This window comes from Lampetra planeri, chromosome 12, assembly GCF_965212315.1.
Source record: "Lampetra planeri chromosome 12, kcLamPlan1.2.h2, whole genome shotgun sequence".
Lineage (NCBI taxonomy): Eukaryota > Metazoa > Chordata > Hyperoartia > Petromyzontiformes > Petromyzontidae > Lampetra > Lampetra planeri.
The window spans coordinates 4,222,344-4,240,076 of NC_136118.1; the positions used below are offsets into that span (position 1 = coordinate 4,222,344).

A 17,733-nucleotide genomic window follows, 5' to 3' on the forward strand; every position below is an offset into this window, starting at 1 on the left:
GTTATCTTATTAAATCAATTTCACACATGAGCCAGACATCATGGACACAGCATAGGTTAGCTATCTAAAAGATTCGAGACCTCTATCAAACATGGGAACAATGGGGAAAACCCATTATAACAGAAACAGTGCAGGCCGGAAAACAAATAGATTTAACCACACACTGAGATATGCACTGCATGTTCAAAAGCTCTGGATAAGGCTCAGCGGTATTGTACATGCAATCCTTTGTCTATTGAAAAAGATTAGAGTGGTCTGCATTTTGGGATGTGTCCTGCCATAAACAGAAATGTGCAGCACGTAATCCGCCGGCAAACATATGGTGTTGAGGATTGCACGTATTTATTTCGATACGTGTACATCATTTTAAACGATACTTATTGGGAGAACGTGCACGCAAAAACAAGCTTCACAATTCTGTGGGTTCAAGCGCGCAATCCTCACGACTGCGTCCGGTGATTTCTCGATCAAAGAAATACGCTTGCTGGAACAAGTCTAGTTGCGCCGGGTAAACGGGCGAGTGACCGTAGATTAAATGCCTCTCCTCCTCCTCCTGGCTGTAGAATCGGTGGGCGCTCTTCGCAGCTGAAACACAACAAGCTTCAGAATCAGTTTGGTGGCGTACAACTCCCCCGTGGGCCATTTCCATGGGGTCACGACGACAGGTCGCCTTCTGGGCCCCGGGGGAGTGAAGGCAATGGCAGGGGCTTGTTGGGGCTGGTGGAGGGGCCATTTGTGACCGCAGCCAATGCTGGCGCTACGTTTCACAAGGATTCCAATGGACGTGCCTAAGGACCTAAGCCAATTATTGTTTGTGAACTGAGTAAATACTTTGCAATTTTAGTTTTAAGTTTAACGAGGCTTATCCACAGCATGCGAGTGTTGATGTTTTATTACAACGTGTCGTTTAGGCAACTATAACATGGGCGTTAAAGATAATGTGATTCAAAAGTACGAGAGAGCCATGCGAATAGCCGTGTGTGTGTGTAGTATACACATAAACACACGTACACAATGGTGATCTGCAGTGGGCTTTGTTAACTTTCTATTGGCTTTAGTGCCACACTTCAAACAAGAAGTGATTTAAAAGTAGATTTCACTCTTATATTAAAGACCGTTCTTACGCATTTGAAGTCGGTCATCATTTTTGGGAGCCTAAAAAAATAATTATCATGTTTTTGGATGTTTATTAGTTAACAACGCTTTCTAGAACATCATACAAAATTACATCAGTCAGTTATGATCATCTTTGTAAATTGGTACATCTATATGCAATGCCAATGCAATGTGACACTCGCTCTGCAAAGCTTTGTCCAAGGTCCAGAGTGGAATTTGGTCCTACCTCAAGGGGCAAAACATCGGTGACACGGATGTATTTAGTTGACCAATGAAACCGAATTTCACGATAACCTACTTATATTTATTGCTCGCATAATTCACCGTTATTAGACATATAAAGAAATTGCGTTTTTGCAATTCACCCAGCACCAGCGAGTGCAACATCTACTCCAAGTGAAACGCCTTTCCCTTCTGTCCCCGTGTGGTGGTTCACCCTCGCTGACGAGAAAAGCGGCCATGTGGAAGGCAGCACTGATGGCTCCATCACTGTGAACAAGAGCTCGCTGGTTAGCCCACTCGTACGGGTTCATCTCCGGGTGCCATTGCAGTGCGTAGACAGGGTAGTGGTAGGCTTGTGGGAGAGACAGATGAAGTAATCGCTGCAAGGCCTATTATGAGGTGGACGGGTGCCCTGGAGGTCGGAGCGCTGAGATGGCACGCCAGCACTGACACCCTCCGTTCATAATTAAACTAGAATTAAACTGGCGTTCTCAATTGTCGTAAGTTGATAGTCTCGGCCCATGAAAAAACATATCCTGAAAATGTGGTTATGTGCTTCATTTAGCTTATTTACACATCCGAGATTTAATAATATCAGTTTGACTGTCACGCGATGGAAATTCTTCTCATATTGAGGAGCGGTTGGGAAATTGGCGCTCTCCAGTGTGTGGAGTAGATGTCATTTGAAGGGATTTCATTCGGTTCTCACCTGGCTACACATATATAGGCACGGTAAACATCATCTATACATGTGTTTATCATCGTCCAAACAAATGAAGTTCTGCACCGAAGTACATGCCGTGTTGGGTTGCAAAAACAACATTCGTGACTCTTACCTTCCATCGTGGAGATAAACTCCACCCCACTGGAGTCGGTGTTTGTAGTCAAAACGCGATAGAAATTTCGCAGCTTCTCATTTGCAGAAAAGTTATTTCACATTGCAACAAGAAATAAATAAATTGTAGGCAGCTCGGGTGAAGTATAAACGGTATGAATGGCCTCATGAGCAATTGATTTCGTGATTTTATTTTTCAACAAAGGCCTAGTAGGCATTTACATTCACCAGAGATGACCAGACCCAGACCACGGATCATGAACCACATGCAGCTCCCAGTCGGTTCAAGTGTGGCTTGATAGATGCAGCTAATGTGTAACTTTTCAGTTCAACATTTCTACTTGAATAGGAAAGATCTGCAGAAGCACACACACCCCTTGCAGCGGGACCAGACGTGAGGACTCCTGGTGCGCTACCGCAGATTTCTAAAATTCTAAACTCCACTGTTGGAGAATGCACCCGTGCAATGCGTGGTGTCTCGTGGCTCTTAGCCACGTGAAGATTTTGGTACGTGACTTATAGTGCCGCGAGTTTAGCCACCCCTGATATATACACTGCTGTGATTGCATTAATATTGTTCGTGAATTTGTTTTTATCAATGTGGAAGATACATGTCATTTGTACGTAGAATAGGAGGTCATAGCAACAATCAAGGGAAGCGCAAAGGACATTGGGCAGCACGGTGTTACAGTGGTAATACATGCGCCTCACAGCGAGAAAGCCCTGGTTCGATTCCTGATCCGTGCGCCTTTATGATGGAGTTTGCACGTTCTCCCTCTCTTCCGCATGGGTTTTCTCCGGGTTCTCCGGGTTCCCTCCCATTGTATATATTTAAAAAAACTAAAGCTGGTGTTGTCCAAGAACCCAATGCTCAATACTTACCAGAAAATTACTCAATTGGGATTACACACATTCACAGCCCCCACCTTACTGCGCAAAACGTGGCAGGACCCTCCTGAAAAATAGTCTTGAGACTCGGCAAGGCTTTCCTGGGTAAACAAGCGTAAGACTACTCATAGTACATTATTTAAACAAACCACTTACATGTCCGTACAGGCTATAATAGATGACAAGCTGTGTAACCTCACCTTGAGTGAGAGGCTCCAGTTGTGCATGTTGCCCGTCATGGACTCAGAAGCCAAGGTGTCCAGAACGCCTTTGGGGAAATTCCGGAAAAGCTTGCTTTGTTTGGATTCTGCAAAATGCATCGAGACGTGGGCGACACGCACACCGCATTGATAGAGTTAACACATTCCTGCGGAGGGAGCTGGTAGGAAGGTTTGGTTGCTCGGTCAATGGCCAGGGTTAACGGCGGCGTGGTGTATTCCGCAAATATGCCCGACTGTGAGGGCGGGCACAAGCCGGCGTGAGTAGGTTAAACGTTGAGTTTTATAAGGGCACCACGGGGTGACCAGCCCCTCCCCACCCAGCCCCTCCCCACCCTCCCCACCCAGCCCCTCCCCACCCTCCCCTCCCCACCCAGCCCCACCCTTTCTACCCAGCCCCTCCCCACCCAGCCCCTCCCTCTCCACCCAGCCCCTCCCTGCACTACGGACACAATAATCCCCCGTGGGCTGGTGTAACCAGGAGGTTCCTAACAGTATAAGTGATGCCATTGTCATCATCTGATGCAATGTATCCTATATAATTGCTATACAATTTAGTTCATTCAGGGAACCTCACCGAGTCTCGAGACTTTCACAGGAGGGTCACCGCATCGCGCGCTTTCAGATGCGCTTCTGCGGCCGTCTGGAATGCTCTTCCGATAATCGGAAGCCATTGGACGGCTATGCACTATTCCATCTCGTTTGAAAACTAATTTCTTTAGAACTGCTTCTTCTGTTCAGTTTGGTGTGCTTCGCCCGCACCCCCGATTGGCACGATTGGCTACGTACAGTGTGAAAGAAGGTCAACATGCATACATTTATAGACCACCTCCTCCTCGTAAACCCTCCTCAACCTGCCCCGTGCTACCGCGACGATCGTATGTTTATCCAATAACGCCCGGACTACAGTGCTGTATCAAAAAACATTGTAATGGAAGGGTATCTATGAATGGATTAGCCTGGGTCTATATCAATTGATTGACTGCATTTGTTTACGTGGGTAAGAAACATCCAGCCCTAAGCTGATTTACAAGGATGACCACCCCCCCACGGAGGACCTGGTGAAACGAAGTAATCCACAGCAGCGAATCAATCCTAAACAATGCAGACACCTGTAGGGGCAAACGCATTCGAGGAGGAAAATAACATTGAGGGGCATGCACGACTCAAGTAACACCGGCAGGTTACGCAGAGGTAAAACACGCAACTGGCGCGGGGTTTCGCTAAACGACACGCACAGGAAAAGGGTGCCTCAAACAGAAGGATTGTTAAGTTTAAATGCCCAGTATTGAGGCTTTTGTAGATTTATGCCGTACCCTTGGTGAAGTTGAGGGGCAGCGCCACGTCCTGGGTGCACGTGAGCGTGAGAAGGTTCTCCCCGGCAACGAAGTAGGCCAGCTCGTGCATCCCAAGGCACTCGCCCCACACCGGGAAGTAATCGCCGCACTCATTCGCCTGTGAGCGCAGCAGCAGAATCAGCAGGAGCAGCAGCAGGAGTAGCAGCAGCAGCAAAGAGTATCAGCAGCAGAAGCAACAGCAGGAGCCCTTGGGATCTCTCGCAGAGCAGCGCAAACCCTTCATCGTTCGAAACGTGCCCGTGGAAGTGGCTATTACAGAGCAACCTCTGAGATGGCTCCAGGTTGACCTGGCCCCACCCAGGGCAAAAATGTCTCACCCATTCTGCCATACAAGAGTAATCAAATTTGTCGTGTGATAATCAACAGTGTTATTGAATATACGTGTTTTTTCTGGAGTTTTTTTAATCCACGCAGTACTTTCCACTCGCTCTGCATATGAGAATGAGGTTCGTTGCAGAATTATTTCACTAAATTAAGTTGTACAAACCCATATTTAATGCGATGCTTTTTTGTGTGCAATCATAAATCAACCCCACTACACTTGAAAACTCAGTTTAACCATCGGCGGCCGCCTGGATTTGCGAGCTGTGAGCTCTTAGCCACCCGGCCACCTCCGAATTGAATTGAAACTGTAATAAAAGCAAGCGACACGCATTTCATCAAACCAGTTTTCGCTTGCAAATTATGTATGGCTCCCCAAACACCAGTGTTGCTACATCTCCCTGTGGACCATTTCCAAAAATTTCAGAAGTCACCAAACATAAATTTTGATTTAAAGTTTTCTTGCTGTGGATTTCACCAAACATAGTAAAATATTTATTAAATGTCTATTGGTAAAAAAAAATATGTTGCAGGCCATGAAGGGATCGTTTTAGAGTTCAAAACTGGAACATTTATTTCCAAACTTAAAAATCCGACCCCGTCACTCCAAAATCATATGCGCTCATACCTGCATGACGAGGTCGAACAGTATTTTGGCAGCTTTGGCATAAGCAGAAGTCACCAAGTCCACATCTCCGCCGGGGAAAAAAACGTCTACGTGCAATGTAGAGAACACCGTCAACGTTTAGTTAAACTCCGCAGGTTAAATTGCTGTATATATTTACGTGTTAATTAAGACCCTCACCACAAATGTTAAATCCCATGCAGGTCAAACCAACTCCTTCCTCCTCGTGAACTGGTAATATTCACTCACCCATTTATTGAGTAAAAGACGTCCGTGTATTCACTCTTGCTCAAACCCACCCTGGGAAATTATGGAACGGAGAACAACGCGTTACAGTACTTCCAGACAGCCGATGGTCCATAATAGAGTCAACTGATTAATTACTATTGGGAATTAAGGGACTGTGTTAAGCCATCTGCTGCCGGTAAAACATATGGCTTTGCCGGCAGCAGATGGTTTGCGATATCACTATGTTATTTGGCAAGGTTCTTTGATGAACGTGCTGGCAGTCCACCGGGGACGCGTTGGAATTGCGCCATGTATATTGGCGTTCAGGGATGAAAGCTAAGTGAGTTCACCTGATGGGAACTACCCTGGAACCGCCGGACTCCAAGAACTTGACGCACCGATGCGGCGATGTAGCTCGGACCCAGCGCACTCAGCCCGGTCACAGTCTCCTGGCACAAAACCCCTACGCAGGAACCATGTTACGATAAAAAAAAATGTTTTCAAAAACAACCTTCATCCGCTCCGACACTTGAATGACCAACGACAACAACGAGGCGACTCGGGTAAACGCGCAGCGGGGATCGTGCAAACCCTCTTACCGATGATGGGCCTGTGATTCTTCTGCTGCGTGCAGGCGCGAGAACTTTGTGTGAAAGAGCAAGAGATCAAGAGAGGAAGCGCAAACAGGCGCACAAAACGCGACGCCTTGAAAGCTGCCATTCGCCCTCAAACACTCCGCCGAGCCACGCTGAGCAGGTCCCATCTTGCGTCTGGCGACGATGGCTTTCGGAATGCCGGCACTCAAGTGCAGCCGACAGGGGTGTGGATGATTAACATACACACATTCTAGATTTGAAGCTTTCGTGACTGCAAGGATTCATACTCTGAGGTTTTTTCGGTAAAGTCACGTAGGTGAAAAATAATAATAAATGAAAATACATCAATTAAATCACGACGTTTCGGAGGCAACACAAGCTTCCTTCATCAGGTGTAAAAAGGCACAACAAAATAACTGTAGGTACAAAATAACTGTAGGTACAGAATAACTGTAGGTACAGTTATTTTGCTGTACATTTTTTACACCTGATGAAGGTAGCTGGTGTTGCCCGTAGCATATGCAGCTACTTGTGCTAATATGATAATCCGGCACTGATAAGCAGGTAAATTTTCGAATGTGGAAAATTTGAAACGCGAAGTCGACGCGCAATGGCCCACTCTTCCGAATGAAGACGTCACGGCATCTTTAACGTCCAATGCGAATCGGACGGGGCACAGTTCGTATCGGTAAAACACCTGCCAGCATTGACGAGGGCGACCTGCTGAACTCCAACAGGTGAAACTCTGCAACAAGCAGCAAACGCGTTACCGTTCAGCCATCGTCGCAACCCCTGAAATCGGGTGCCTGTTGTGGTGTGCACTTTAAGAGGATGGGGCTTGGTGGATCGCGCGCCATGGCGTGGTCACTGCTGCTTGGCAGAATGGGAGTTGGTGGATCATCAGTAACTGCCACATCAATAGAAATGCATGGGACCTTTTTTGCCAGTATAAAAAATTATGAAAAACAAGAATAGGTGTTACCCTTTCTGGCAATAAAACAGGTGATAAAATGTTCAAACACCGAAATAGATACCTTTTGCAAGGCATCAAGTCTGCATTAACCACACCTGCTTGTGTCAAAACATGCAAACATCCTCTAATAATGTATGCATTGTCCTTGAAACTGATTGTCCTACACCAGAGGCAGCCTTCTTTGTTGCCCTGCCTCACCAGAACAGGACAAAGACGCTTTTTGCCAATTAATGGCGAGTGTTTATACAGGAGGAAACCGGAGCGCCTGGAGAAAACCCGCAGGTGCGAGGGGGCAACACTCTATCCCCATATGGATTGGAAACAGATGCGGAATAATCCACTTGGTGTGTTGCCTTCTCCTGGTAAGCCAGGGTACGGCACCTCGGCGGCCACAGCAAGGAGATTTCACGTTTTCGTGCAATTCGCCAATCCTCGCTGAATGAAAGTATTCAAAAATAAGAATATATTTTATCCTTCCCGGCAATAAAACAGGTCTTAAGATTTTAAGTATTCGTGACTGCAGGAATCCATACTCTTTGGTTCTTTCGGTAAAGTCACGTAGGTAGAAAATAAAATAAATCACGACGTTTCGGGCGCAACACAAGCATCCGTCATCAGGTGGGATGACGGACGCTTGTGTTCCGCCCGAAACGTCTTTACCGAAAGAACCAAAGAGTATAGGTCTTAAGATGTTCAAACACTAAAATAGAACCCTTTTGCAAGGAATCAAGTCTGCATTAACCACACGTACTTGTGGCGAACATGCAAACATGTCCCGATAATAACCCTCACTGAACTCCATTGTTTCATTACAGGCCACGCGCATAGCCATCACCACCCCGGCATTGTTTTAAGTCGTGCTCAGTTGTCTTTGGCTTAGCGCGACATTCCGCACCTCGATGGAGCAACCCCCACGTACACACATGAGCGTGCGTGTGTGTTCGTGTGCGAGATGGACAGAAACATGATTGGAGCTATCGTGTTGAAATTAGGAGCCATCCATTCAGTAGGTACGCAAAAATCTGTCAAAACTTGACCCCTCCCCCCCTCCCTGTACGCACGCGGACTTTTTACACCCCCCCCCCCAACCTGCGTACGTACGCTTGACGTATCCCCCCCCGAATCCTATAAAACGGCTGATATTTAATCCACGCAGAAACGATCAAGGATGAAAAATATTAACGTGTTTAAGCAAACAGATAGTCCACCGCCGGACTATCTAACTCATTTAAAGGCCAATGTAGACAAATTATTATCGAGGCTTCACCCCCCCCCCCTCCGTTTCCTATGCGTACGTACATTGTCAGTAGACCCCCCATACGCAAGCGTACGCATTTGGGTTAACCCCCCCCCCTCCCCTCTCCATGCGTACGTACTAAATGGATGTCCCCTTATCACGCATGGCTCAGATTCTCCGAGGCACTGCCCCCTAGCTGCCGATTGGCTACTGTGAATTTTGCAGATGGGGCTTCCATCCACACTGTGTGGCAAATCATGCCACAAAAAGTGCTTCACACAGTTGACAGAATCACTTTTGCAGAAGTATGGAGAGAAACTTCACGTGCACACGGCTTGTCATTTTATGGCATTTTACTCTGTTCCCTGTGGATTTTACACACGATGTTTTCCTGAAGAAGTTCGTTAGCTAAGTACATCACTGTGTGTTTCTGCGATTTTGAAATGTGCAGCGTGCAATTGCGTTCACAAACGTACGTTGTTTAAAAATACATGCATTTATTTTGATACGTGTGCATTATTTAAACAGGCTCCTTGGATACTTATTGCGAGGACGTGCGCCCGCCAGTTCAGCGGGTTCAAGCGCGCAATTTTCCTAAGTGTGTCCGGCGAATTTTCTCAATCAAAGAAATACGCTTGCTGGAACAAGTCTAGTTGCGCCGTGTAAACGGGCGAGTAGCCGTAGATTAAATGCCTCTCCTCCTCCTCCTGGCTGGAGAATCGGTGGGCGCTCTTCGTAGCTGAAACAGAATAAGCGACAGAATAAATTTGTAGAACACAACTTGTCCCGGGCGTTCTCCACATTCATTCAACCTTATTGTACATGGACGGATTCAACCTTCAAAAGCAACAGTTATCAACGTTTCGTCGGCCGAGGTTCAAAAACAAATGTGTAAAAATAAAAAGTTGACCAAACATTTTGTGGGGCTGCAATTTTTTAAGCCAAAATGCGAAGAAATGTTGGTTGAAGATGTTTTTTTTTTGTTATCAGTGTAGACTCGGCTATACTGTGCCAAATTTCAGCTTTCTTGTCCCTCACAGAACATCGTTATAATTTACATCAGTCGGTTATGATCATCTTTATGCGTTAGTTTGTCTACAGCCAATGTGTATGCAATGTGACATTAGCTTCGCCCCTTTTTGTCCAAGGGCCATAGTGGAATTTGGTTCCACCTTACGTGGCAAAACATTAGTGACAACGATTTATTAAATTGGGCCAAATTAAACCGAATTTTGTGATAACCTACTTATATTTATTGCTCGCATAATTCACCGTTATTGGCCATATAAAGAAATTGCGTTTGGCAATTCACCCGGCACCAGCGAGTGAAACATCTGCTCAAAGTGAAACGCCGTTCCCCTCTGTCCCCGTGTGGTGGTTCACCCTCGCTGACGAGGAAAGCGGCCATGTGGAAGGCCGCTCTGATGGCTCCGTCACTGTGAACCAGAGCTCGCCGGTTGGCCCACTCGTACGGGTTCATCTCCGGGTGCCATTGCAGAGCGTAGACAGGGTAGTGGTAGGCTTGTGCGAGAGACACAAGAAGTCATTGCAAGGCCTATTATGAAGTGGACGGGTGGTGTGGTGGTGAGAGCGCTGAGCAGACTACTTCACCCATTCCCGTTTCGAGACGTCTGCAAGTTGCAGGGTGGGTCCTGTTCACCACTGAATATCGGAATGCGCAAGCAGTTCAGCATTAATTTTATTTACAGAGGCATAGCGCCGTTGATTTTAAAGACATTGTATTCACCGCAAGAGAACTGTCGCGACACGAGCGTACTCAATGATAGCACCAAACTGTGCCACGCTCCCTCCTGCAAAGGCCCTGTGGGAGTGTCGGTACCGATAAAGTTATTTTAGTTGAGTTTTTCTTCCGGTTCCTTTCCGATGACGTACATGTATGTGGGAAAGGGTTAATGGGGGATGGAGTAGTGGTACTGTGGTTATCGCACCGCGTTACGAACCTGATGACGCAAGTGTAATTCCCGGCTACGGGATAGTACCAGTGGTGATTTCAGAACCAGTTCCTGAACTATCTCCTGCTTCACCAACGCCCCACTGACCAACATGGTGCGGGCAGGCTTTCATCCACTGGTGGATTGAGAATGGTTGGAATTTATCATTGTTTTTCGTTTTAAATGCTCAATAATGTTGAAAATATAAAGTGTCACACACCATGGGACGTTAATTACTTGGTTCAGGAATAATGGGAATGTTATACTGTATTTGTACATGTTCAGCAAAAGCCTCAAAGCGAATCATACATATTGGCTGCCCCTGCCCTATAAGTGAAATCAATTGTAGTTTGTAGATGTGTATCGCTCGATCAATAATCTAGACTATGAGTGCCAAATGTCATCTTTCTAGTCCATATAGATCATTATCCTTTACATCAGTCAGTCTCAATTGTCTTTATGTATAACATACGTTTTGAACGGTGCAGTAAAGATTCAAATCAAGTGCTTTTGTATTGTTTTTGTTTACAAACCGAATTGTGTTTTCCACTTTTGCTCTAATTATTCAACCTCAGGTCACCCCTGGAAAAAAAAATTCTCCAATGGCCTCTCACACCATTATAAATAAATACCCTCTATCTACGTGTCTGCAATCGTCATTCAAACAAGCGCGGTGCTGCGTTGAAGCCCAGGCAGGCCGCGGTGGATTGCGACAATGTGAACGAGTCTTTACCTTCCATCGTAGAGATAAACTCCACCCCACTGGAGTCGGTGTTTGTGGTCAAAACGCGATAGAATTTTCTCAGCTTGTCGTTTGCTGAAAAGTTCTATTAAAATACAATAAACGTGATAAACATGAATTGGGAGGCTGCTCTAAATGCACCAAAGCTGCAGTGGATGTGTATTTTTAAATGGACACTTTATGTCCGTTTCTGACTTAACACACTGACAGTGAAAAACATATCGCAATTGTACCCATACTGGAGTGGTCATAAAAACCAAAAGGCGCAAAATAAATGTGTGCCTTCCTGCTCAAAGCACATTGGGAGGCTATGATCGTGTACACACATCTTCGCGGGAAAATTGATCCTCATGGCGGTACCCCGGGGTACCAAATAATACAAAATGGCCAAGGCAATTAAATATTTTATTTCTGGGACACTATTTTTCCCAGGGGTGTACTTAACTCCGCGACTGGGGTACCAATCAATCCGAAATCGGTGCCACTCCGCGATGTCGAAACGCAGCGAGGACGATTGCGCTGAAACCCTGAACGCTTGTACGCACCACGGTGTATCGCGTACAGCTCGTCGAGATGAGTCGATTGCCGCCATCAACAGACTAAAAATGACTGCTTCACGGACATTACGCGAGAGCCGGGTTCAATTGTAGATCAAAGCTGAGTCAACTCACCTTGAGGGAGAGGCTCCAGCTGTGCAGGTTGCTGGTGATCGGCTCAGAAGCTAAGGTGTCTAGAATGTGTTTGGGGAAGTTCTGGAAAAGCTTGCTCTGCCTGGATTCTGTACATTGCAGGGAGATGTGATGACAAGTGCGGTGTTAATCCAGCGATAAATTATGCCTGCGATCATGCGGTGCAACGTAGCGTGCATAATCATCAACCTTCCACAGAACTCTAAATTATTATTTAGGTCCTTTCCAGAAGGCCCTTCATTGAGGCGCTTGGATGAAATTCCGTTTAAAGGAGTAGATTGCATGTGGGAGGAAACCAGAGCACACGGAGAAAAAACCCGCAAAGTGGTGGGTGACAACATTGTAAAAGGTCTTCTTGGTTCTTTCAGTAAAGTCACGTAGAAGGGAAGTAATAAAATGATACAAATAAAACATAATAAAATAATTTTCACGACGTTTCGGCCACAACGCAAGCAGCCGTCCTCACCTGAGGGCGGCTGCTTGCTCACCTGAGGACGGCTGCTTGCGTTGTGGCCGAAACGTCGTGAGAATTATTTTATTATGTTTTATTTTTATTATTTTATTACTTCCCTTCTACGTGACTTTACCGAAAGAACCAAGAAGATGAATCCCTGCAGTCACGAAAGCTTCAAATCGAAATTGTAAAAGGTCATGAACTACTTGCTATACTGCCGCATTCTGGCCAACTCAAAACCCCGCAGGGTTGGGAGTTGAACAAAATGACATAATCCAACATCCTTTGAATCCAAAGTTCCGGAATACTGGTGCATTCTGCTCGCTATCATAGCTATACACTCTGAACGCCGTACCTCTGGTGAAGTTGAGGGGCAGGGCAATGTCCTTGGTGTGCGTGAGTGTGAGGAGGTTTTCTCCGCTGGTGAGGAAGGACAGCTCCTCCAAGCCCAAGCACACACCCCACACTGGGAAATAGTCACCGCGCTCGTTCGCCTGCCAGAGAAACAGCGGTGGCCCGCAGTCAAAAACATGCACCTGAGGACAATTATAGCGAATATGGGGTGGAGCAGTTAGCACACTGCTCTCTGGCTCTTGTGACTTGAGTATGTGTGATATGTATGTAGAACTTATTTCGCACCATACGTAGCCAACAGTTTTAATCGGATGTGCGGGGGAAGGACAACAAACTAAACACAAAAATCAGTTCTGAAGAAATTCGTTTTCAATCTAGGCTTCAAAGTGCATAGCTCCAGTGGCTTTCTGATATCGGAAGGAAGATCGTTCCAGACGGCTGCAGAAGCGCATCTGGCCGTTAGTCAAAAGCCGCTGTGAGGATTTTTAGTTAGCAGCCATAGCTGACATAAGTGGCAAGTGATATCTCAACTATTGCTGGGCACCTTCACCAATATTCGCTGACTAGCGTGGTGAAGCATGATTAAACGACCCCCATATCCGACATTGATGAATGATAGGTTAATTTGGCATCACAGAGGGTAAGGAGATGAAACTAGCTTTCAATCGGTGAACATGGCCAGCTGTTATATTGGTAACCAAGGAAAGTTAAAAGCTAAACACACATCAGAGGCATTGTATTTTTTTTTATAAGTGGGCTTGGGAAGGCCACCGCTTAAAGGGATGACGATTGATGGATGAGATCAGTGATGGAACGGATGCTAAAGGAAAGATCACGCCCTAGAAGACAACCATCGTCCTGATGAAAGCGATGAGATTAGGTTATGAATGGGATACATTGTGGCATCGTGGGCTGACAGAGTGGGGAGGTCTTCATCCAACAGTGTATAGAGCATGGTTACTGATGATGATGATGATGATAAATCAGACCAAGATTTATTTCGCTAAACATGCATGACTTTCCAAACTCCAGATTTGTGGCTCCGAATTATCCACATTTTTGTTTCGTAATCCTCTTCATAAACGGTACCTTAATCATACCTTACAACATGTACTCTCCATTGGCAAATAACTAGAACATACAGTACTGTAGTTACATATTGCAGACGAAGATATCCCTGGCGGAAGTATTTTCCTACTCATTATCTCCGACTCCGTATACAACCTGCAGCGCGAGGTCAAACAGAAGCTTGGAGGCTTTGGCGTAAGCCGACTCCTCAATGTCCACATCTCCGCCGGGAAACACAACTCTACAGACGATGTGGGGAACACGGGTACACGGTCAAAGTTCAACTCAGCTCGATTTTTTTTTTAAGTCAATGGGATGTCCATTCTTCCACGAGCACATCCGAACCGAACCGGCGCGAGAGCCCTCACGGTGCGGCTGGTTTTCCACTGGCTATTTCGAGCCAGAACCAAATCGTGATACACTGGCCTCACTACACCTCTCACATCTGGTCCAGGGCCAAACAGGGCCAGGAGTGGAGCTAATGACCCATTTATTGTGTGTGACGTCAGTCAAGTGCATCGCGAAGATGCAAAGAGACCCACCGCATCATCTACATGCGGCCTCCGGCTCATTCTTCGCGTGTGACGTCAGTGACACGGGTCGGCTTCTGCAGTGGAAAACAAAACTGACACCTCCTGTGCCGCGCGGGGCTGTCTCGGCACAGTCCCAGTGGGACACGGTTGTACAGTGGAAGAGTGGCAAAGTATAAGCGACCACTGTGCTGAGTGCCACACAGGTCGCTGGTGAGCGACCTGTGACTATGACTCACCCATTTAATGAGTTAAAGAGGTCCGTGTATTCACTCTCGGTCAAATTCACCCTGCGTACAAACAAAAAAGATGGAACGGAGCACGATGCATTGACTTTACGGCAAGCTGATGGTGCGTGATTTAGTGAACTGAGTAATGGCTGATCCATATATATGATTAATTGATGGAGGGAATTACGGGGTCTGCGTCGGCAGCCGTGTGCACGTGCGGCTGCACATCACCACTGCAAAGCGCCATCTCCAATTGCAATCCCGTAGACATGGTCGCTCTCTTGATTCTCAGAAGGACAATTACCCAAAAACGCTGCACTCCTATATATGTATTATCAATAACAATAATGTACACGCACAAACTTGATATCATTCCACTGCTGGATAAGAGCCCACCCCATGGCCGGGTGAGTCATTGGGATTAATGCGCCAGACTTTACCACGCTAGCCACTGACAGGTTGGTGAAGGCATGGAGCGTAGTTCAGTGCCACAATGGATTTTTCTGTATTGACCTCTGCTGACCGCGTGACCCCGTGCGGCACAAGCCCAATCGTCAGCCGTGGTCAATCTACTGCTGGAGGAAGGCCTCCCCAAGCGGGCCGCCACCTCTCACGATCCAGAGATGCAATAATACTGGTAGGAACCTCCTGGTTACACCAGCCCACAGGGGATTATTGTCCGTCGTGCAGGGTGGGGCTGGGTGGGGAGGGTGGGGCTGGGTGGGAGGTGGGAGGGGTGGGGCTAGGTGGGGAGGGCTGGTCCCCCGTGGTGCCCTTATAAAACTCAACGTTTAACCTACTCACGCTGGCTTGTGCCCGCCCTAACGGTCGGGCATTTTTGTGGAATACACCACGCCGCCGTTGACCCTGGCCATTGACCAAGCAATACAACGTTCCTACCAGCTCCCTCCGCAGGAATGTGTTTATCCACGCGTGGCACTTGGACTCCAAACGCCCGATGTCAATCGCTCCACTTCTCGGTGGGGATGATACTGCCCCCCCCCCCCCGCTACGCTGGACGCTTTACACCAGGACCTCGCGCAGGTAGTGAGCTGGGCTAGGAACGTCACCTGATGGGAACAACTCGGGCGCCTCCGGCTTCCACGAACTTGACGTATGACGCGGCGATGTAGGTCCGTCCCAACTCGCGCAAGTCGCCCACGGTCTCCTGGCTCAGAACCCCTGCAGGAACCGAGGGGGGCGGGGGCGGGGGAATTCGGGGGGGGGGTCCTAAATGTTAAGGCCACTTCGATCTCACTGCATAGAAGAGTAGCTCGAGGCAGCGGTGGACTGATCGCGGATTAATTATAATAATAATGATGATGATGTTGTTGTGCATTGCAGATGCTATGTAGGTTAAGAGCAGTCCTGGACAGGTCTTGCACCTCAACTTGAAACGGGGCACGGAGTCGGTAGCACCGATGGCTTTGGTAGAGAGTGCGCCAAACTATTGAGAGAGTAGCGGAGACTGAGTGAGGATTGAGTGGGGGGGGGGGCTTGGAGCAGATGTGAGTGCAGAGGTGGGAGAGTGCGTGGTGGGGAGTAGAGTGGGGTGAGAGGGGAGAGGTAGGAGAGTGCGTGGAGGGGAGTAGAGTGAGATGAGAGGGGAGAGGTGGGAGAGTGCGTGGAGGGGAGTAGAGTGGGGTGAGAGGGGAGAGGTAGGAGAGTGCGTGGAGGGGAGTAGAGTGAAATGAGAGGGGAGAGGTGGGAGAGTGCGTGGAGGGGAGTAGAGTGAGATGAGAGGGGAGAGGTGGGAGAGTGCGTGGAGGGGAGTAGAGTGGGGTGAGAGGGGAGAGGTGGGAGAGTGCGTGGAGGGGAGTAGAGTGGGGTGAGAGGGGAGAGGTAGGAGAGTGCGTGGAGGGGAGTAGAGTGAAATGAGAGGGGAGAGGTGGGAGAGTGCGTGGAGGGGAGTAGAGTGAGATGAGAGGGGAGAGGTAGGAGAGTGCGTGGAGGGGAGTAGAGTGAGATGAGAGGGGAGAGGCAGGAGAGTGCGTGGAGGGGAGTAGAGTGAGATGAGAGGGGAGAGGAAGGAGAGTGCATGGAGGGGAGTAGAGTGAGATGAGCGGGGAGAGGATGGAGGAGGGAGTAGCCCTCTCACCGATGATAGGCCTGTGGTTTGTAATCTTCACCGGGGCTTGACAGCTGCGCGAAGCAAAGCAACAGCAAAGCCAAAGAGGGAACCAGAGCCGAGACGGCACCGAAACCGCCATCTGACACAACTCACAGACACTTGGTCTATGAAATGTGTTTAGCCACAGTGAGACAGGGCCACAACGACCACTGTGACCTGGCTTCAACGCCGACAGTCCTGTAGACTGCTCTTCCGTCTGTCGCTAAAACCCGGACACAAAGTCGAGGCTTTTCCAGCTGCGAGATTTCGTTTTTTTTCAAAGCTGACGGGTGATGTAGCGACCTCTAGTGGCTGCTGCTGCTGTTGCCGCTCTACTCCTGTGGTCATGGGAAAGAATTACAACTTGGGCTGAACGATTTGGGGATAATATCTAATTGCGATTTTTTTTTCTGACAGATATTGTGATAGCGATTTGATTTGCGATAAAAATAAAATGTTAAGTCAAGCTTCAGTTCAATATTCACTTGGTAATAGATTTAAAACATGTGATGGAGCATTACCACATGATACCATTAAAATATGAACTGCTCTATATATTCCAATGCAAGGATGATAACTTAAAAGATATGAATTGCTTCCAACATGTATTTATTAAAATGTTTTAATTGAAATAAAACAATCAAACATAGAACAATAGTTAAGTTAAATAAATAAAGTGAAATTTGAAAAAATCCAATAAAAAGGTAATAGGACTTTTCAAATCGCAAAAAATCGCAGCCTTTGCCATTTGCTTATCGCATTGTTTCAAATTTCGATTTGAAATCGATTAATCGTTCCGCCCTAATTACAACACACGAATAGAAAAATCGCGATTCTATGGAAGTAATCGCATACGTGTCAACCCATACGGTTTACCCGTATTCTTGTACAGGGAAATTGAGTTTTCAGGTCCATACGGCATACAGCCGTTTCATTACGGCCAAGACTAAATTAAAACGTGTTGTTTATTTGTTTATTTTTCTCACA

The 17,733-nt window shown here is 47.2% G+C and overlaps 1 protein-coding gene and 1 pseudogene across 2 annotated transcripts; both read right to left on the reverse strand.

Annotated features, from left to right (window-relative positions):
- Nucleotides 1-325: 325 nt before the first annotated feature.
- On the reverse strand, nucleotides 326-8,407 carry LOC144721536 (gamma-glutamyl hydrolase-like; annotated as a pseudogene). Its single transcript, XR_013585922.1, has 8 exons — nucleotides 6,411-8,407; nucleotides 6,162-6,274; nucleotides 5,816-5,883; nucleotides 5,587-5,672; nucleotides 4,596-4,734; nucleotides 3,262-3,368; nucleotides 2,175-2,268; nucleotides 326-585 (listed from the first exon to the last, which is right to left on the reverse strand). The product of XR_013585922.1 is annotated as a gamma-glutamyl hydrolase-like (transcript).
- Nucleotides 8,408-8,952: 545 nt separating this feature from the next.
- Nucleotides 8,953-17,040, reverse strand: LOC144721535 (gamma-glutamyl hydrolase-like). The gene is made up of 9 exons (XM_078599215.1): nucleotides 16,735-17,040; nucleotides 15,707-15,818; nucleotides 14,646-14,696; nucleotides 14,033-14,117; nucleotides 12,810-12,948; nucleotides 11,983-12,089; nucleotides 11,303-11,396; nucleotides 10,001-10,138; nucleotides 8,953-9,356 (listed from the first exon to the last, which is right to left on the reverse strand). Exons 1-9 carry the CDS (start codon nucleotides 16,844-16,846, stop codon nucleotides 9,235-9,237), a joined length of 960 nt encoding a protein of 319 aa, XP_078455341.1. The 5' UTR covers nucleotides 16,847-17,040; the 3' UTR covers nucleotides 8,953-9,234.
- Between the last annotated feature and the right edge of the window lie 693 nt (nucleotides 17,041-17,733).